This window comes from Periplaneta americana, chromosome 16, assembly GCF_040183065.1.
Source record: "Periplaneta americana isolate PAMFEO1 chromosome 16, P.americana_PAMFEO1_priV1, whole genome shotgun sequence".
NCBI classification, from domain to species: domain Eukaryota; kingdom Metazoa; phylum Arthropoda; class Insecta; order Blattodea; family Blattidae; genus Periplaneta; species Periplaneta americana.
In genome coordinates, this window is record NC_091132.1 from 60,166,250 (window position 1) to 60,189,198 (window position 22,949).

Here is a 22,949-nt window from a genome sequence, read left to right on the forward strand (position 1 = left end):
GAAGAACGAGTTAAGTTAATTTGGGAACATTTTTACAAACAAAATTACAGTATAACTTCACAGTTAAGCCATCTTTGAGTCTGTACTACAGTACCCAAATTTATAACACAAATTCAATTCTTGGTTCATACCTGTGGAGTAACGGCTAATGCGTCTGGCTGCGAAACCAGGTGGCCCAGGTTTGATTCCCGGTCGGGACAAGTTACCTGGTTGAGGTTTTTTCCGGGGTTTTCCCTCAACCCAATATGAGCAAATGCTGGTTAACTTTCAGTGTTGGACCCCTGACTCATTTCACCAGCATTATCACCGTCATCCCATTCAGACGCTAAATAACCAAAGATGTTGATAAAGCGTCGTAAAATAACCTACTTAAAAATAAAACACACACAAATTCTTGAAGAATGTGACATTTGTAGGAAATCTTAGCTGCTTAAAGTGAAAACTGACTGATATATCACATTTCAAATTCTAATTCAAACAAAATTACGAAATTGACTTATCTTGCGTGATCTTCATTAATTAATAGCGTGTGATTACTTTACCAATAAATCACTTATTTTAGACGGTTGCTCTTGAGGAATACTGTAAACTATGCCTTCAAATTATAATAATTGTTCCATAATTTGTTTAGTTACATCATAGTGTTTTACGAAATGTTTCACTGTTTCTAAAGCAAGATTGTTGGAGGCAAGCAAGGGCAGCTTTGAATTTCCACGAATTTGAAAGTGGAACACATCTTAACAATGAACACAGGCTGTATTTTCGCGTTCTTCCATTTGAATGGCAAACTTAATTTCGAGTAAATCTGGTTTAGAACATATACATGACATTTCATATCTTCTGGAGTTTAAAATACGATCGTTAAGTGTAAAAAACGCATAAACGAAAGAACTGTAACTTGGAGCAACAGTAACAAATATAAATGACACTCAGGAGAAAATTAAACCCAGAATAAATATGAGAAATGCCTGCTATTATTCAGTTAAGAAGCTTTTGTCATCCAGTCTGTTCTCAAAAAAGCTGAAAGTTACAATTTATAAAACAGTTATATTACCGGTTGTTCTGTATGGTTGTGGAATTTGGACTCTCACTTTGAGAGAGGAACAAAGGTTAAGGGTGTTAGAGAATAAGATGCTTAGAAAAATATTTGGGGCTAAGAGGGATGAAGTTACAGGAGAATGGAGAAAGTTACATAACGCAGAACTGCACGCATTATATTCTTCACCTGACATAATTAGTAACATTAAATCCAGACGTTTGAGATGGGCAGGGCATGTAGCATGTATGGGCGAATCCAGGAATGCATATAGAGTGTTAGTTGGGAGGCCGGCAGGAAAAAGTCCTTTGGGGAGGCCGAGACGTAGGTGGGAGGATAATATTAAAATGGATTTGAGGGAGGTGATTGATATTCAGTTCAATCTATAGTCAAGTAATAATTGCTTCGAACTTAATCTTCATCAGTAGCAGATTTTCCAGGAAAATTATTTTTTTTTAAGTTACTAAGAATGAAGGAACATTATTAATTACTTACTGTGCTCATCCTACTCAAAATGGCGTCTTCTTGAAACCTTACCCTATTCTTTCTCCTTACTCTGCTCCTCTTTCTATTTACCACAGCCACAGTGGCAATGCCTACGTGTTCAGGTTCGCAGCCGCTGGTCCCATATGGAGTGGTGTGTGTTCGAGAGCTGTTCAGGTTCCTCATCTCACTCTGCAACCCTCTGGACAAACAAAACACAGAGACAATGATCCACATGGGGCTCACACTTCTTACTGTGGCACTCGAGATCGGAGCTGACAGCATTGGGAAGTACAACTCTCTGCTGAGTTTGGTCAAGGACGAATTGTGCCGTAACCTTTTCTCTGTAAGTTGTATACCTTTTTCTCTGTTAATAGTAAATCTGACTGGAAATTGATAATAGTTTCGAGTTTTTGAATTCTTTTAAATCCAAATTCTTGTATTTATTATTGTTTATGAATGATTTATATGTATACAAATTTTAATGTGGCTGCCATGGTGATCTAGTGACTAGAGTATTGGACGTATAATCCTGTCCACTTGGGTTCAACAAAGAACTGCAGTAGCACTTTTCATACTGGAAACAGACCACAATTGCTTAGATGAATATCTTCAAGGAATGGAAATAATTTGATACAAGCTGCTCCCTTTGTGGAGAGGATGTAGCTCCAAACAAGGAACACCGTTACATGCAGATGACTGGACCCAGGGAAAAAGGACCAAAAAGATTTGGCAGAACTCTACTGGGAAACACGAGAACTAAGACCCAGTTTCTTAAACCTTTGTTAAATTATAACAGTGTGTTATTCCATTTTAACTGTAAACTTAACAGTTGAAGCATTTCTTCAACTACTGTTAGTACTAACAGGCTGTTAAAACCTATGTTAATTTAACTGCCCAATTTCATGCAGTTAAATCATTTAACTCTCTGTTAGCATAGAAGTATCCAATATGGCTGGTGCATTAGATGCTGAGCTTATATATTTGGATTATTTAGAAAATGATATCCATGAATACATAAACAGAGCGGATGATTTCTGTGATTTGACAGACCAGAAGTTCATACAAAGGTATAGGCTATTTTCTGCCAAGCCTCACTTTTCGCTTTCAACTTAGGTCCATTTGTTTATTTATTCTCATTAATTGGTTTATACTGCGAAATAATTTCCAGCAGAAGATTTCTTTCGAAATTAGTCCCATGACTTCTTTTTGTTCCAGTGTTTTCCATTTCATAACAGCAATACCAATACGCCGCTCCATGCTATTGTGATACAGACGAGGAAAGAAGCAGAAATCAAATCTGAGAGAATAGAAAGACTTCTATCCTCTCTGAATCAAACAATGGAAACAAGCGAGAATCGCAATTGTCAGAGTTCAGAAAACAGAAGTGAGCCAATACTTGTTTATAGGTTATGGTTAAACTCTAGAATCTCTGGTCCTAACAGAGAGTTAACAAACAGAATGTTAAAATGTGAAATGTAAAGTTGAAGAAACGCAATATTTGTAACAGCAATTCATACTTTTCACTTACAGTTAATTAACGCTATGTTAGGTGCATTTTAACAAAGGTTGAAGAAACCGGGCCTAAGGCTCATAACGCACTACAGCGAGAAATATGAACTATGTAGTATGTGTGGAGACAGCTAGCAATGCTTATGTCTTCATACTACAGCGAGAAATATGTTTCTACACAGTGGAGCCATCTCTGTATAGATAATTAAAACACAAATTTTATTACATCATACAGAAGGCAGTTTGATCAAAGACCTTGTATATAATACTATACAAGGTCTTCAGGTTTGGTATACGCTGATAGAAATAAAGTTACATAAATTTGAAAATGTGACTTTCTATTAATTGTTTAATTTCATTCACGTAATATAAATTTTATAGGCTACAATTATGTTATGTTACCTGTGGGAGCAGAAAATACAGATGGTGGGGTAGCTATGTTTTCAAAAATTCACTATCCGACCAATGTCAACTATGCCTTGTTTCGAGTGTTACTCTGTGCTAAAGGAAAGCATTTTCCATAGCTCGACAAATGCATTACATATTTCTCGTTGTAGTGTGTTATGGGACTAGTAATGTGAAACCAAGCTACAGTCATTTGAAAACAACAACATAATAATTTCAGATTGCAACTTAGACAAATGAATTGAGGAATTTATCCATGAGATTTTCAAAAATGAGTTTAAAATTATTTGTAATATAGCAGGAGAATTCTTGAGAACCATTATAATTGTTTATTATAGTATATAATAGTAAAATAACAAACCTTTTAAATATTGGAATGTCATGCTAATTATGACTGTCAAAAAGTTTGTACAGGAATAAAAATGAAATCCTATGCAAAATTGTTCATGTTGATATATTTCATATGTTTTATTTCTTATTCATATTTCTTTATTCATACATTTGTTTCAGTTCGTGGTTTGCTAATATGATACTTATTATAGTTAAGAGAACACTATTATTGTACTGTGTTACTCCTCAAACCATTCATTGTTTTTCTTTGTGCAGTTGCTGAACTCAGAACGACTGTCAATATTTGCAGCAGATCTCCAAGTTTCTTTCCTCCTTTTCGAGAGTTTGCGGACTCATCTGAAGTTTCAGCTAGAATTCTACCTCACTAGAGTAATTGACATCATCATCTCAGACTCTCCAAAAATTACATACGAACAAAAAGAAATAGCTCTAGGTAAGGTTGCTCATTGTAGAATTTTTTTAAAATCTATGTAAAAAAAACATGTTATTTTAGAATATTTTACACTTTATTGTTATGCTGTTTGTTTCCTTCCTTGAATTCAGAGAGTATTTTGTTTTAGCTGTGTCACAGATTTTGTTAACTTTTTGTGTCTTAGTAAGCATGATGATAGAGATATTCCGATAGTCAATATAATGTAATATAATCTAATAATTTTATTTAGAGTTCAGTCTAATTGACACATCATAGTTTAAAATCAATAACACTTGCAAATGTAAATGATCATTGCATATTATACAATTGAAATGCAAACATTTTCGCCCTTGGGCATCATCAGGCATTTGGCTCACAATTTTTACCATATCTTTGGTGTGAAAGCAAAGATATGGTAAAAATTGTATAAGATATTGTGAGTCAAATGCCTGATGATGCCCAAGGGCGAAAACGTTTGCATTTCAATTGTATAATATGCAATGAACATTACATTTGCAAGTGTTATTGATTTTGAACTGTAATAAGTCAATTAGACTGAACTCTAAATAAAATTATTAGATTATATTTAAAGTTTTTGTGTGTTCCCCCTTAGACTCCCATTGTTCCTGTTTATGTGCAGGTTCATCTGTCCTCCTTATGTTCACACTGGTTATACTGACCTCATTTTCGTGGAGCAGTGCTATCAATTACATTACCAGTCATATAATCCTATTTACAGGAAACAGTTTTCTGATTTCAAAATCTGTTGTAAATAATCCTTTTCTTCATGGCATCTGTCTGCATATAGCCATTTCTCTTAAACTATTGTAAGAATTTTACAGCAATTTCTCCAAACTATTGTTTGGATTTCTCCCCCTCTCCCAGGTTCCGTATTTATAAGTCAATTTATGCAGGAATGATGCAATGAAATATAATTATTACAAAAAATTAATTGATCTTTAACCTTATTTGAAATCAAAACCATACAGTGGTGCTCAGTTTCAACAGTCATCACATGATTTTATTTGTACGTTAATTATATTTTTAGGCAACCTTTTCTGAAAGTAAACCTTTTTAACAGTTTGCAAGCATGTTAAAAATTTACTATTTTACGGTAGCATGAAAAAAGTACTTTTAACACTAGTGCAGAAAGTATTTTTAACATTTACTTTCAATTGTTTGCACTGATTGTCAGTTGTTTCCCACATGGCCGCAATCACAACTAATCATAAAGTCATTCAAACAAGAAAAATACACAAATTAAATTAATTGCTTCAACAGTTATTTCATTAATAACAATAACTTTTTACTGCTGGTAATAGATTTACCATAATTTACGGGAAATAAATTAGGGTTAGACATCATCTGAATGAGTGGGAAGAATTTTTTCTCTGTACTTACTTGAACATTATTCTTTACCTTCCACCATTCCATAAACCTGTTTTATGTTGCATCATATTGCATTTTTCACTTTGCTAGTAATAATTCCAATATTGCTCTTCCTGCAACTTCTTGTACTTCTTCCAATTCACTTTTAGAATTATTAATAATTATATATTAATGCAGTAACATCTTCCTTCACTACCGAATATAGTACCTATGTATTATCTGAAAAATATGTTATCAAAAACAGCTCTGCCGCCTTTAGTTTGAATGAATGGGGTTCTACTGTAGTTAGTGATTTTTCACCAGAGATACCAACATTTGATCACTTACAGTATTGTCTTTGTGATGTATAGAAGGATTGGAGGGAGGATAGGTTTTTCTTTATTATTAGGGTTTATTATCATTCCAGCATTGTTAACTTATTTTTATTCACTTTAAAAGGCTTAGATGAGATTTATTATAATAGGTCACAGTTTTAGTAGTTTCTTCAGCAATGATTTTCCTCTTCTTCTTTTCTCTCAGTTGTAGTATTACTATCTGAATTTATATTTGTGTCTGTATTCTATTATAATGAATACTTGTGCAGAATTTTAATAAATATTTGTAACAGTAATTTTCTGTTCTCAGATTCCGTGGTGCAGCTATGGAGAATTCCAGGTTTCGTAACTGAACTCTATCTCAACTATGACTGCGATCTTTATTGTCCAAATTTATTTGAAGATCTAACAAAATTATTATCCAAGGTGAGATTATTTACATTAAATCATTAGTCAGTTTTTACTTTTGTCAAAATTTGAGATTTGAGATCTTCTGACTATTTTTCCTTCAAATTAATTTACTAGCTTAACATTTCTATCAGAATATGTTTGTATTATATATTTCAGAACGCATTTCCTGTGTCTGGCTTGTACAACACACATCTGCTTTCACTGGATGCATTGCTAACAATCATAGACTCCATTGAAGGACATTGCCACAGTCGGATACTTAATGAGCGACAAGAGGATAAACGTGCTTTAGGTAATTAAGATGGAAATTACAGCATAAAATGTACAGAAGTGGCAACTTTAAGTTGAAGGGCAAGAGTTATTTCTGATAACATTTATTTTTGATTTCCATCACCATCTTTTTTCTCCATTCTGATGAAACAATTCTGAATAGATAGTCATTGCAGTTTCAGTTCAGAGGTTATTTTAAATAATTTACATGTTTCTCATAACACATTGTGTTTGGATAAATATTATATTGTAACTTTAATTCAAAACAATAATGAAATTTTATTGTTTCAACAATAGTCACTTTCAATAATTTAGTTTAAATACTCCCGTCAACAATGGGATTTCCACTCCACACAGTAACACAGTATTCGTTATTGCACTCCACAGACGACAATGACAATTTACTTGGATTATTGAGAACAACAATGAACTGTTAATCTTAACTAATGTTCACAAAGCACTATTTACAAAACAGAACTGTCAGTTTTCAGTTCACAGTTCGTTTGCCTTGGCTAGTTCTTCTAGCTCAGTCACTCGAGTTCACAGTATCTCGAATCCCAGACCTTCAGAGACAGTCCACTGAACTTCGAACTCAGGTCCCCCAACTGCGGTCCACTGCACTCGAACTCAGGACTCGGACGCTCACACAACTGCGGACACACTCAAGTCGAACTCCGGTCTCGAAGCTGGCTTCACTGCTACACAAGACTGGCTGGCTTGCTGTCCAACGACTACAACAACAACAACTGCTCCTCGCTCACTTGCCTCTCTTCTTTTATAACCAAACCATAGTTTCCAGAGAGTATGATACTGGAAATTTCTACTGATGTCCAAAAGATGGCACCTCTCGAATTCTCTGGATTTCTCCCCTCACTGCCGCGGTCGCCATCTCTCTCCTCTCTACGCCACAGCACATGCCCCAGGAAGCAGATGCGGTGCAACTTCTGTGCCGAACCACGGCCGACTTTGCCCTCCTTCTGCCGGTCGTGAGATTGTTTCCCGGCTGTCACAATATATTTTCATTTATTTCTTTCCTAAGAATAGTTATTTTATGATATTAGCATTGTTTGGGTCAGAAAACTTGTGACAGGCATAGAAAATTTCCTTTTGTTATTTATATAGAAATAGAGTATGAATTTAAATGGCTAATGGAATGGAATATTTTCTTGCAAGCCTGCAAAAGTATATTAATACTAACAAAGCTATAATATTTTAAAAGTCATATTATATTTACATTTTTCATTTCCCTCACCAAACAAATTCACAGTAGAAAAGACAGTATCGGTACCTAGAAACTACTACAACTAAACACACCTCATGAAGCCTGAATTTTAAAATTGTTTACTCTCTCTAATAATTGTAGACAGCAGTGCAGTTAAGGCATCTTCGTCAGAGGCTGATTCAGATGCTGGAGTCACAACAATGTTAACTTATGGTTACATTCCACGTGCAGGAAGGCAGCGTATCTCTGATAATATTCCCACCCATGAACAGCTGATGGCCATCAAACATAAAAAAAAAGTGAGTGAAATTAGATGCAGTTTTTGTTTTGTTAATTTGAGTGGCATTCTTTACAAACCAATTCAAGCAGTATTGCTGCTGAGATATTGATATATTCTTTAAGTTACTGAAATAAAATGATGAAAGAAATGGAACATTTTGAAGAATAACGTTTCCATTGAATATTGCCATAAATAAAATAAAGCAAATAATCTAAGTTTATAACGTAATAATATTATAATTCATTGTCTAAAATTAAGAAATATGCTTAATTATTAGCCTAAGCTAGGATTACGAATACCTTGTATTTTGTATGACTTGAGGCTTTCCCGACTTTGATAAGAAATAATTCTTCTTGGGTTCTCAGCCAAGTGAGTTGGAAGCAATTATCCAGCTCACCTGGCTGAGAATCTAAGAAGAATTATTCCACCTTGTATTTTGTCCCGAATGGTATTCAGAATATATATTTGCTAAATTGTGTTTTGAGAACAACACTTTAGTACTCACAAGTTCAGATATTTATTTATGTGCACTGTATTTTCATCCCGATGTCAACAAAAAATGTATTCATATGCAAGTAATGGCTGTGATGGAAGCAGCATTGTTCAAAAATAAAAATAAAAAATATATTGGCTGTTCCATTTAAAATAAGAAAGTTGGAGTTCCGAAGTAGAAAAAACTCGATAATACCATTATTGAGTTCTTAGTATATGGTTATCCCTACACACCAAGTTTCATGTCACTGAACCACATGCTTCAAAAGTTATTTAGGTAGTGCAGGACTTTTAACTAACCCTGTATGTACATGAGCATTTGTTGACATCAGGATTAAAAAGATATTGAACAGACTTTAAAGGTAAGCGTTCACTACATCGTATCACACTGCTCGTACGAATCACACACAACGGATATTTTAAGTGCAGTGTGTTCACTGTAACGGCTTCACCTCATAGGCTCATCGGATTCCCTATCAGCTGTTTAAAACATGACCTCGTGCGATGTTGACATTACTGAAAGCAGAGGAGTTGAGGTTAGGTCTATTAATTACGTCTATTAGTGAATAAGAATTTGTAATTGCTTCATGCGTCTTAATTAAAGAGGAAGAAACGAAAGAAATATTGGTTACATAATATATTTGCAAGAAACGACTTGATTACTGTAATGGGAACGCCTCAAATTATATAATTCTTCGCAATTTTCTACACGCGAAATAAGTTTTTCGTCTGCCATTTTGGCGCGACACTGAACATGGCATAACATAATAGTAACAGTTGACCAATTAAAATTGATTTATTAAAGAAGGCCATGATCGCACGCATCGGAAAAGTTGCCCATCTGAGAAATGTGGACAGATTTGCCACGAGGCGATGCGTCCGATACGATGTAGTGAACGCGGTTACATAACAATTACAGCAAAGATAGTCTTTTTCCGATCTGTGCGATTTGTCCGATGCATGCGATACGATGTAGTGAATGCTTACCTTAAAAGACAGCATTTTTACTGAAGCAAATAAACATTACCATACTTATATAATTTTAGGAGATCTTGAAGGCTATACATGTGCGCAAAAACGGTCTAACCCTCATTACTTAAAAGAGGAAAAAAATCGAGTTTTAAAAATGCTATATGAACAGGCAATAAACACAAGAACTTCGATAGGATATAGTAAATAGTATCCCTTGTAGCGAAGAGATATAAGGACTAACCTGGAAATTTTCAATTTTGTGGGATAGGGCGTTTTACATATGTCTTCAATTATATACATAGGAACTTGGTAATAATAATTTGATTGTAAATATTAATTCAGGAAGTTTTATGACACTTGTATAATGTGTTATGCATCAAACCAAATTCTTTCGAATGTTGTGCAGAACTGTTTGAATTTATGATGTGCCTTATTAAGACTTAACCCATCATTGTATGTTCTAGCTTCTTACCACAGGCTCAGAACATTTTAACTCAAAACCAAAGAAGGGTATTCAATTTCTACAAGAGCATCACCTTTTGTCAACACCTCTTGACCCACAAGAAATTGTGCACTTTCTACGAGAGAACCCACGATTGGACAAGAAAATGATTGGAGAATACGTTAGTAACAGGACCAATTTGGCAGTGTTGGAGAGCTTTGTTAAGTGAGTTGTGTGTAGATATGATTATGATTTCTTATATATTATTAATTAATACTTTTGTATTATGCTAAAATTTCAAATGGATGCATTGTTTCACTCTTGAAAAGATGATCTTCTCTCATAGTATTGGTAGGGGAAGTAATTCTAGAGGATTTTTCCTAAAATAGTAGTTTAATATATTAAGTAAGTGGAACTTTTATGAAAGTGTAATAATTTGGAGATTAAATCTAATTCATCATCAAGCAAAGAGAAGAGAACTTGACGTTTGTTATGATCAGAAGCGAATTTTAAGCTTTGGCTATTCTAATCTATAAAGTAAATGCCATTTTTTCCTCAAGCAATCCCATATTCTAAATTTAAATTTTTTGAGGGCTAAGACAGTTTAAAAGTTATTCATTAATAACTATGTTTACTACTTTAATGTAATGTTTAATAAAAATAGACTGATAAATGCGTTTTAAAGTTGTTTGACATCAGCAGTAGAGTAGGCCAAAAAAAAAAAAAAAAAAAAAAAATTAGTACTTTTTATTTCATTAAGAATTGTTAAGCTGTTTTATTTATGGTGTGTTCGTGCATGTGAAATGGGACCATTTGACAGCTTCTTGTTTCAGATATAATCTTAAAAAGAAAAAAAAAGGGGGGGGGGAGGATTCAAACTGGGGAATTTTTTCTATACCTTTGATATGATCACATCCTAAGCAATAAACTGTATAAATATTAAGGTCCTACATCAACTGATAATGCTCAAATCACTATGTATGTCTTAAACTAGAAGCTGCCAAGTTGTCCCTTTTCATATGCACGCACATATATTTAAACATTATGAAGATGAACATGGATTGCAGTACATAATTAAATAATAAACTTCTACCATAATAGACACACATGTGTACCAGGTCAGTTATATTGGCTTACAATATGCTGTGACCAAAATACCTAAACTATCACTTTCGATATCTTGACTTTTGACTAGAAAATTGCTTAGTTAGATCGTCATAGACGTCCACACCTGTGGAGTAACAGCACGTCTAGCCGCAAAACCAGGTGCCCCGGGTTCGAATCCCAGTTGGGAAAAGTTACCTAGTTGAGGTTTTTTCCAGGGTTTTCCCTCAACCCAATTTGACCAAATGCTGGGTAACTTTCGGTGCTGGACCCCGGACTCATTTCACCGGCATTATCACCTTCACCTTATTCAGACACTAAATAACCTGAGTTGTTGATACATCGTCGTAAAATAAACTACTTAAATAAATAAAAGTCGTCATAGACCAATAAATTATATTCCAGCAATTCTGATTAATACTAAGGATAACTAGTGCATTGTATTTGTCCTCTTTCATTTTTTTTTTTTAATGTAAGTAATCCTTAACTCACTTTAAACAAGAAAAGCTACGTCCATCAGAGGAATTATTTCTAAATTCAAGTGGATGGGTGTCAAGAATCTACAATTTGTCATTAGAAGATCATGACTAGAGGTGGATTTATCAAGAAGCAAATTTCAGAGGAAAATCAACAAGACATGGCCAACTATGAATACATCTCTTTTTAACCACAAAACAATACCGATTATTAGTTTCGATTTTAGCCACGGGTAATTGGTAGACTAGCTTTGAAATAATGCAATGTTGCCATATCTTGATAACAGTGCAGTATCAGCATACGTTTATATGACAAAATATGTTTGTTTTGGTGTATAGAATACTCTGCAATACTTTATAGCACATAATAATTATGTATGACTCACCCTATATAGCCTTGACAAGTTGCTTTAACTAATATTTGTAAATTATAAAGATGGTCCATGAAGAAACTCGTTAGAATTCATATTTTCTTGCAAGGTTAATTTGAACAAATATTTATACAAAACAAGTACATCATGTTCATTTAGTTTCATTAAAGTTGGCATGAATTATTTAGAATGATAATTTTATGTACAGTAAGCAATAATAAGTTTCACAAATCTATTGTAGAGATTTATAAAGCATTATTTACTGTTCATACAAGACATTGTGATTTTATTGTAATGTAAATATTTGAACATATTATTTATGACTTCATTATTAAAAATTGTGTTGGTTTCATTTCTTTGTAGATCATTTGATTTTACTGAAATGAGAATTGATGAGGCTTTGCGATTATACCTTGAAACATTCCGACTGCCTGGTGAGGCCCCACTCATTTCACTCATCATGGAACACTTCGCTGAACATTGGCATGTATGTTGCTTAAACTTAATCATACTGTAGTCGTTATTTGAAGTGTACAAAATCAAAATGCATGCTGTAATTTAGGTCTGATACACGTAGAGCACTTTTTAGCTCAGATGTAATTTAGAATGGTAACTTCTATCTTCAATGCCAAATATTGCATTATGTGACAGATTATTGTTTTATGCTTTAGCGTCATTTTACATGCACTTTTTTCTTTCAGAAACAAAATGGAGAACCATTTGCTGATGCTGATGCAGCATTTACTTTAGCATATGCTGTTATTATGCTAAATGTAGATCAACATAATTACAATGTAAAACGACAGAATATCCCCATGACTGTAGATGAATTCAAAAGAAACCTCAAGAAAGTGAATGGTGGACAAGATTTTGACCAGGAATTGCTAGATGATATCTACAATGCCATTAAGTGAGTAGACTAATTATAAAATAGTATAATGTGTGTCAAATTTTGCGTTCTTGTTAAATATTTTATGGCATTTTGAATTGTAAAGGTTGTTTAACAGAGATGCATCTATGTAAGTAAAGTATGACTTAACGGGCTAGCACCTTTTATTTTACATTTAAGGGACTAGCACCTTTATTTTACACGTAAATAACTATATGGTATTTTGTTTTATTTTCCTACCCTAGTAACTGATTATGGTGTTTTTTTTCCATCATAGTAACTGATTAAGACAATTCTGAATTGTTACTATATGTACAAATTCTCAATAATTTCTGTTCCAGTAACATGCAAAATACAATTATTAATTTATTTTCTCTTAAGATATACGATTCAAAATACCACAAAACGTTATACAATACACAACCGTTATAAGAACTCAACATGCTCACATGGATAACTAAACTCTCTGTTGCTCATTTAGTTAAACTCCATGCTCACATATTAAGTTCTACATAATGGTCCTGTATCGTAAATAGCTATGACTTACCAGCAGTTGGCTTCTGTGAGAAGTTGGTTGAATATTTTTGGTATGGTTTTTGTACATTTGTCTGCACTTGTAATTATTTATCTGTAACATGGCCACATTTATACAAAGCAGTTTGGAGAATTTCCTAAGATATGAACTTCAGGAAGGAGCGAAGATTACGGTGCCTCTGCAATCAAGAAGATATCTTATATTTAAAAAACTGGTTGTTATCATTTCACTTACAGCAGTGTGTTTCTCCTGTCCATTAATTTGAGCGCTGTCATGAGAATGAGAGAAAATAGGCAGGAGATGTCATTATGCAGCTTATGTGTATTTCATTTATGTGGTTTGTTTTAGATCTGATGAAATTGTTATGCCTGCTGAACAGACAGGGTTCGTGAAGGAAAACTATCTATGGAAGGTGCTGTTACGAAGAGGAGCTAGCAAAGATGGTATCTTCATACATGCTCCTAATGGTTTATACGATCACGACCTCTTCTCACTCATTTGGGGCCCAACAGTTGCTGCTCTCAGTTTTGTGTTTGACAAGAGTAATGATACTACTATATACCAGAAGGCGATATCAGGGTTCAGGTATGTATTTAAATATTGAATATCTACTCAGTATATTTTATAAATTAAAAGTATTTATTTGTTTATTACATCATACTTGTGATATGAGATTTATATGTGAGAATTAAATGTTGAAAATTATACTTTAAACAAGTAGATAGTGTTCTGAGGCTGTACAGAAGCATTCATTGGTATTCCCAGTCAAAGTCAATATCAGCTTGTATTATTATCTCCATATGAGGACTTCAGTTGGGAAATGAAAGACATATCGATATACAAAAGGCATTGTAAGTCCTGCTAATTGTTGTGTAATCATAATAGCATTCAGCTTTTTGTTTACTGTGTATTAAGAATAAATTGTAGAAAATAGCATGTCTTAGGTGTCTGAGGTGGCATACAGATGCATTGTAGGAATGTGGAAAGCAGGTCAGATGTATCAACAGTTTAACATGTGTTATTTCGTGACAATAGGTATAATCAATTTAATTTTATTTGTATTTCAAATGTGTAGTTACATGTTTTAATGAGATTCAATTTAAAGTTTTGTATTCATTCATAGTTTTCTGCCCAAGAGTAGGTCTTTCACTGCAAACCCAGCATTCTCCAATCTTTTTCTATTTTCTGCCTTCCTCTTAGTTTCTGCATATTATTAATATATTTTAGCCTTCCTCTTAGTTTCCGCATATGATTAATATATTTTAATGTCATTTATCATCTTCTTCTGCCCCGAACTTTTCTCTCATTCACCATTCCTTCCAGTGCATCCTTCAGTAGGCAGTTTCTTCTCAGCCAGTGACCCAACCAATTTCTTATTCTGTCTGGTTGAATAAAGTCGTATTGTAATTGAAGGTAACAAATTCTTTACAGGAACATGTTTAGAATTCACACTGGTTTGATTTAAAAATACATCACATAAAAAGACTCATTCCTCCTCATAGTCCTACAGAGGAACAAAAGATATCGTAATAAACAGTTTGTCAGTATTCTTCAGTTCTCACAGAACTGCACGAAATCACAAAGTTCTGTATACAGTAGCACAAACTTTTTATTTGTGTCAGCACTCGGATCTATATCGTATCAGCCAGACACGTTACTTCTATACCACAAGGCAGTTTCTTCTGGAAAATAATGCTATGGAAACAATAGTATGACTTCAGTTCGTTATCTTGCCAACTTAACTCTGAACTGAATGGATTTAGAAATATTTGAAGTCTAAACACATCACTGTCATATTTCGACTGTGTGTTCTATGTCATCTTTTGAGAGTGTAATATTGCTGGTAGCATTCCTGTGTTTGTAAGTACATTTTTTTCTATTTAACCAGTAGCATTGTTTTATTTCCCGAAGCCTTACAAGCGCTGTAGAGTATGGAGTGAGTGAATGTATTGTTTTATTACACATTTAACCTCACTGTAAATTAATAGAGACATTTGAATGAGCAGAAGAATGCATTGGACATGATCTCTGTAGGAAAGGTAAAAATGGAAATTGTATTTTTTTTTTTAACAAAATTTCATTTACACTGTTTGAATTTAACACAGTTCAACTCCTCAGGATATTATTTATTGTACCTCTATTGTAATGAACATTCTGTGTAAAATTCCCCTTGCGAAGTGTTACAAATTTAACAACAAAATTTTAACCTAAATTAACAAAATAATGAGCTTTGAACATGTTAATTTCTTTGATTTCATATTGTTGCTTATATTCAATCTTTGCAGAAGCATGTTATGATTCTCTGTAATTGAATGTGCTTCTAAATATTTCACTTCATTACTTGTCCTATATCTATTTTTTTTAATTGAAATTTAATTTTTCTATGTGCAGGAAGTGTGCAATGATATCAGCTCACTATGGAATGAGTAACGATTTTGACAATCTAGTGATATCATTATGCAAATTCACAACACTACTCAACACAGCTGAGACACCTGACAATCTAACTATCTCGTTTGGTGCAAACCCAAAGGCACAGCTGGCTGCCAAAACTGTATTCAATCTTGCTCATCGTCATGGAGATATCTTGCGAGAAGGATGGAAGAATGTATTGGATTGTATGCTCCAATTGTACAGATGTAAGCTCCTGCCAAAAGTTATGGTTGAGGTAAGATTTTTTTCTACTTTTTATAGCGAATATGCCTGATACTCAGACATATTATTCTTCTCTAATGGCTGAATTTGGGAGCATTTAACCCATTATTCTTGTTGCCTCCCAGTGGAGACCACTTAGGTTGTTTGATTTTTTTAAACTCCTTGTTTAATTTGGGACACTCTTGTAAGTGTTATAGTCCATTATTGGTCCTTGTTGTTCACAGAGGGTACACTCGTCTTTTTCATACACTCAAATTTTGCGGAAGTGGGCAGCTAAGCATTCGTGTCCTGAGTTCAAACGAAATATAGCTATGGCCTCCTTTCTAGGTCTCTGACAGTTGTTGTTCCAGATTTTATTGTTTGCCCAAGCCTTCCCTCGTGCTTATTGGCTAATTTTATTTTTTTATTTTGCTTTCACATCAGCTTTTATTGTGCGAGAGAGGGTATAATGACTTAGTTTTTTATTTTCTTTGTGGAGAGTAGTACCCTTTTTTGCTAGAAGATCTGCGGTATCATTTCCTGAGACACCTACATGTGATGATATCCATTGAAAGTGTATTTGTTTCTTTTGATTTTTTTAGAAGTTTTATTAGCTTTCTGGCTTCAGTGACTGTTGTGATCACTGGGTTATTATTTGAAGCTGTAGGTGAGCGATGATTCAACATGGTGTTGAGGAATTAGATGTTAATTTGAATAAGAGGAATATTACCAGTATATTCAAAGTGCCAGATAGAGAAAGAGTTTTTTTGTATACATAAAAGTACATTCTCCCTTTAACTGGCTTGTGCAACAGCACATACAGTCTACTATTCTATGCATGAATTTCATAGAGTACATTAGAACTGCAGTTATCCGGATCGACTTTCAAGAAATTTAGAAATTATTTTATTTATTCAGTGACAGAAAATGTTTTTCTTTACTCAAAAAAACTGCAAACATTTTGCTTTAGAATACAGAAGGCCTAATACATGAGTATTGTTGAATTCTGTACTGCAATATGAAGAGTTATTTTTAATGTTTCATTGTAACTACATACAGTACTTAAAAATACTTTTTTTATTAAATATTTGTAACTTTTGTTCTTTTAAAAAATATTTTTTGTGTTTAAATATTTGTAACTTTAGTTCGTTTAATAGATGCAGTACTAAACTTTCACAATAACATGTTGATAAAGTGATTTTCATCTCTGACCTAATCATCCAAATTTCTGCATATCTGGATCATGCCAATCCATAATTAGTCTCGATAATTGGAGTTCTACTGTATTCGAGAATAGGATTATCAGTATAAATGTGCAGTTCCTCTTAATCACTTTCATCTCTTGGAAACTCTAAATGAAGTGTAAAAAAATAATCCACATATGGAAGATCTAAAAATAACTTGTGCCTGGAAAAAATATAACTTTGCTTTCTCTCTGTACGTAAGTAATAGTTATGTTCGTATTTTTTCATATTCTAACACCTATTTAATTGTTGCAGGCTGAAGATTTCATTGAACCAAGTGGGAAAATAGCTTTAATGAGAGAAGAAACACCTTCCCAAAAAATAGAAACCGGTCTGCTTAGTTCCTTGTATTCCTACATTGCACTAGCTTCAGGTATTAAAACTTAATTCATGTCAAGATACGAGGTGCATTTGAAAAGTTCGTGGCATGACACATAGATGGCATTGAAAACGTGTCAACAATGGCGCCATTGTTAGTGACCATTTACATTAATTCAAGTACGAAAAATCATAATTTTCTGTTTTCTGCATTTTGTGTAGTTTAATTTTGAAGTTAGTGTGCTGAATAGATTGGCAAAAATGCAAAATATCGAGCCTCGTGAACTATAACCGAGAATATTATTCAAATCTCCTTTAGCAACTGAAAGAAAAAATTTGCGAGAAGAGGCGAGTATGGCCAAGAAGAAAGTGTTGTTTCATCATAGCAATGCACCTGCTTACATTTCTGCAATCACTGTTGCTAAACTACACCAGCTACGTTTCGAATTGTTGCCGCACTCCCCTACTCACCAGATCTCACATTCGCAGACTTCTTTCTTTTCCCAAAGCTCAAAACTCACTTGGCTGAGCAGAAATTTTCGTTAAATGAAGAGATTATTGCAGTAGCAGAAGGCTTTTTTGCAGACCTTGAGGAATCTGTGTACAAGGAGGGTATAGCAGCAATGCAGCACCAGTGGACCAAGTGTATGAATCTCAGGGGGGATTATGATGAGAAATAAAGATTGTTTCTGAGTAATCCTAGTTTAATTTCAATATCAAGCTATGAACTTTTCAAACAACCCTCGTAAGACCTGATTTCATGTTATTCTCTTATTTTGTTATTCTTTTCACTGCACTTTAAGTAACCATTATTCTAAATCAAAGAGTTTAGTGGGATTGTTCTGTAAGCAAGTTTTCTGTAACAAAAAAATTCTGTACTTAATAAATTTGTTTTGATTCAGAGCCTTCTACTCAGAAAGTGCCATCGCCTGAAGACCAAGAAAACATTCAGAGGGCACATTCTTGTGTCAGAGAGTGTCATCTTGAGCATCTTATTAATGAATCCAAATTTCTTCGTCTGGATTCCTTACAGGAATTGGTGAAGGTATTTATCTTATTTTAAACGTATTCATTTGCGATACATGTGTAATATAAATATTTTAATCAATGTGAAAAACTTTTCCATATGTGATGTGTATGTGTTTTGAGATTTGAACGTACCATTTTGAATTAATCTTACCAACAAAATTCTGCGATTCCTAATTCCCTAACTCATTCGTGATCAATTTTATAATTCTTCAGCTCAAGCAGATAACCATTTATTTATTTGCATCTATGTCTGTGTAATTGAATAATGAAAGTTGCTTGTCCTTGCATTGTGTCAAATACTTCAAAACAGCGGTTCTCAACCTTTTTCAATTACATACCACTATTTTTAATTTAGAATATTAGCTGCACCACTAACGAAATTTATAATGGCAAATCGTCAAGTGTCGCTCCCATGGTCATAATATATGTTTCTATGCTCCAGTACCAACAATTGATTACTTTATTTAGGCATGTTTAATTAAAAAAAAAAAATCAGTTAATATTTGGATTTTTTTAATGGAGTGTTTCATAAAATATACAGAAAACAGCTATATATGTTTATTTTTATGATAATCTATATTTTTATTTCACACTTTAAGTATCACCAGTAGTATGTGTACCATGGGTTGAGAACCACTGCTTTATAAGCAATAATTATTGTTCTATAAATCTACCAGACCAGGGACGTAACTAAGGAAGGAGGGCTTTATGAAGTTACAATCTCTCCAAAACGTGAGCAGTTTGGGGAATCTGTAGTAGTTATGTTGGATAATTTAGCATTATGCCAACCATCTACACTGTATCCTATCCTTTTCAGGAAGCTCATCAATATGTATATATTTTTTTAATGATGAATATTCTTCATATTTAGAAATTCCTTCTGAAACAAATTATGATATTGAAAATAGGAAACCCCCCCCCCCAATCCGAAAAAAATCCTGACTGTACCTCTACACCAGATTCAAATTCAATTTCTGGTAGGAAAAAGGAGCTTTATGTTCCCTTTAAGAAACTGTGCTGTGTTGTCTTGAACAGTGGATTTGCAAATGTACAGTTTTATGTGACGTAAAAAAGTATAGAGTTAGTCATGAATGTTTCCATTATCACATCATAGGAACTAACAAAGTACAGAACAGGCAAGACAAAATGACATCGCTCAACTAGTGATTTAATGGCCTCCTCATACTATAGCGGTAGCCCATCTCCCACTAAACTGCGATCATAATTTGCAGCAAGATAAACTCAAAAAAGCTGACTTTATTGTTGGAAATTATGACTGTCTACATTCCAGCATATTTCACGTCTATTCAGTACATTCCCAGGCACTTTCTCTAGTTCACTTTGATTTATGTTCTGTATTTTTTGTCGGATGTTTTCCTTTATCCTAGCTGCGTCATCTGGGAGCAAAAACACTAACTTACCCAGGATTTGTACAGTTTTAATTTCGACAATTTATTGGCGTGTTAAACTGAGGTTTCAGACATCCCTACCTATTGAGCTAATCGGCACAAAGATTTCCAACGGCTTTGTTCTAGTCGAAAATCTATTTCATCTAATTTTTCCTCTGTTAACCCTTAGAAGCCAGAAGACTTAAACCACTATTGCACGCAAATGTCTAACTCTTAACCAGGGGTTCGTATACCTGCATAATTGGGTAAATTCGTGTTAGGTTCGTTAACTGAGCAGTTTAAGGCACACAAGATATGTCCGGCCAGCATATTGTGCCTAAGATGCAGGTTCGTGTCTTGGTCACTGCAGACAATTGAGCCTGTGGTAAAGGATGGGGAGGGCCCATGTCAAGCAATCGGTGTAATGGTACACATGTAAGCTGACGGGGTTCCAGTTGACTGCAGTTGAAATGATTTTGCTCCTTTTTTAAGAAAGAAAAACATTACAAAAAATATTTTTCATTGTTTTAATAATTTGCAATGTCCTTAATGTTACATAAAATTAAAGAATATCAACGTATTTTATATATAACATACAATTTATAACATATTATATCATGTCATGACCATAATACTAGCTGGTCACTATAATGGACACACGGCTCCTAAGGGTTAATATTCGTTTATTCACTTCAGGCTTCTCATTTTGAACCAAGCCCCTGTCGTTAAATTTTTTACGAGCTTGTATATTCTAGCCTTATCCAACACAAGAAAATCGGGAAACTGACTACAGAATTTTTGGACACATTTTCTCCACGAAGATTAGTTTGTGAAAGTATTGCAAATAAAAATGTGTTGTTCTGCAGCTTTGGAGCAGAAGCAGAGCCGTAAGACCCGAGAGCATGTAGGAGCTCGCAGTTGTCTAGTTTCCTACAATTGCAGTGGCATTTCATTTCGTCTGCTCTATATATATATATATATATATATATATATATATATGCATTAAATGGAATATCCATAGAGCAGTAAATCTTAAGTGTTTTATAGGTTGATTATTTATGACGTACATACTGCATGTTACATATTTTGCAGGCATTGATATTTGCTTCCCATGGACCAGTAAGCCATATATCCTCTGGGATATCTTATGATGAAGATGCTACTGTATTCTTCCTAGAATTGCTCCTTAAAGTTGTTATTCAAAACAGGTAACGTCTTAATGTAAATTACTTACCATTGTAGTAGATTGAGCTATTTTTATTTTCTTTTTGCAAATATGTCATCCAATTGATTAAGCTTGTAACATAATCTCTCCTCCTATCATTCCATATGATCGAAAAAAATTCATTTTTGAAATTTGAATGTAATTAAGTTTCCTCAGAACAAATTACTCGTATAGGCATGATGCTAGATAGTCTAGTAATGGAATATCATGGAAGAATTATATAATATGCAGCCAGTTTTTTTATTTATTCAAGACTATGATTATGCTGGCATTTTAGTAGCTAAATTTTATTTATTTATTTACTTATTTCTGTTTTCGTATTTATATTACATAGTATTCATTATCTGTTCTTCGTTATTTGCAAAAGTAAATCTGGTTTTATTCATATCATTTCAACGTGACGTGACAAACACATTAAGAAAATCAGAGGATGATGCAAACAACATCGAAACTAGTCAATCAGGTAACATAACACCAACAATTTATAATATTAACGCAGTGAAGTCGTTATTTATTTATTTATTCAAATAACTCAACAGTACATCTTTGATTAAAAAGATATTAAAAATTTGATACAATATAATCACAGTCTAGTATATACTGTACAGTCATGAAGCTCAATACATAGTAAATATGCATCTATAGATAGTTGCTAATCACTAGGGTCGCTAACCGCCTCATTACAGACAATGCAAAATAGTACTGGCATGGTCAATTGTTCCTAGCACCCTCACAACTCAAGCTTCGTGACTGTATAAAATATATACTAGACTGTGGCATAATCGTACATTTTACACTACTGCTTTTCTCGTCCCACTTTCCTTAACCTTCTTTCTGGCTCAGCATAGTTTCTTTTCTTAAGGGAAATGAACTATAAATTAAGTCGGAAATCTACTTATTTTTTATTGTATAATATAATTATAACATTACAAAAAAATATTGAAATGTTTTCAATCATTCTTAGACATTGAGTAAACAATATTCTTACATAATGAAATATAAAATTTAATCTATGAACATTTGAGCAGCTTTAAGAGAAGGTAGATGAATAAGTGGAAGTACACAATGCATTTATCATCATCATCATTATTATTATTATTATTATTATTATTATTATTATTATTATTATTATTATTATTATTATTGATGTGGTTGTGATATGATATATGTTATGATATGATGATGAATTGATGACCTGTTTCAGGGATCGAGTCAGTACAATCTGGCAGAGTGTATGCGATCATATTTACAGCCTGGTAATGGGCGCATCTGCATGTGATCATCATTTTCTCATGGAGAGATCAGTGGTTGGTTTGCTCCGTCTTGCTATACGCCTAATGAGGAGGGAGGACATGAGTCCAGTGGTGAGTTCTTAAATGATTTAATTCCGTTCGTATTAATACAGTAGTAATTGATATTCTATTTGTCTTTCTTTTCGCTATGGACTCTTTCCTCTATTTTACGTTTCTTTTTCTAGTCTTCTAAGCTGCTTCTTGTGCAGCTTCTTTGAAATGCTGTTTGTAAAATCGCTGACTATTATTAGACATCGGTATATGCACTAAAAGCTAAAAATGTCACCAAGTGAATGTGTCCATTAGAGGATTTTATGTATTAGACCCCAGTGGATCTGTTACTGTCTTGCACCAGCATTTTTGAGGTCATCCTAAATTTTTTCGTCCTCTTGGGACATAAGATAGCCTCGGCATAGCTCGGTGGTAGAGCACCCAGTGTGTAGAACTCGGGGT

The 22,949-nt window shown here is 33.7% G+C and overlaps 1 protein-coding gene across 6 annotated transcripts in view; it reads left to right on the forward strand.

Annotated features, from left to right (window-relative positions):
* Positions 1 to 22,949, forward strand: part of garz (Sec7 domain-containing protein garz) — a 91,423-nt gene that overhangs the window by 20,424 nt on the left and 48,050 nt on the right. For 5 of the 6 annotated variants that reach the window (XM_069849348.1, XM_069849352.1, XM_069849350.1 and 2 more), the window contains exons 9-22: positions 1,618 to 1,865; positions 4,043 to 4,220; positions 6,213 to 6,328; positions 6,470 to 6,605; positions 7,947 to 8,104; positions 10,014 to 10,216; positions 12,306 to 12,429; positions 12,644 to 12,852; positions 13,715 to 13,951; positions 15,758 to 16,034; positions 17,500 to 17,617; positions 18,465 to 18,607; positions 21,072 to 21,187; positions 22,409 to 22,568. In XM_069849348.1, coding sequence (XP_069705449.1) covers positions 1,618 to 1,865; positions 4,043 to 4,220; positions 6,213 to 6,328; positions 6,470 to 6,605; positions 7,947 to 8,104; positions 10,014 to 10,216; positions 12,306 to 12,429; positions 12,644 to 12,852; positions 13,715 to 13,951; positions 15,758 to 16,034; positions 17,500 to 17,617; positions 18,465 to 18,607; positions 21,072 to 21,187; positions 22,409 to 22,568 — 2,423 coding nt within the window. The remainder of the gene's footprint in view (positions 1 to 1,617; positions 1,866 to 4,042; positions 4,221 to 6,212; positions 6,329 to 6,469; positions 6,606 to 7,946; positions 8,105 to 10,013; positions 10,217 to 12,305; positions 12,430 to 12,643; positions 12,853 to 13,714; positions 13,952 to 15,757; positions 16,035 to 17,499; positions 17,618 to 18,464; positions 18,608 to 21,071; positions 21,188 to 22,408; positions 22,569 to 22,949) is intronic. The other variant, XM_069849351.1, reaches the window with a different exon arrangement.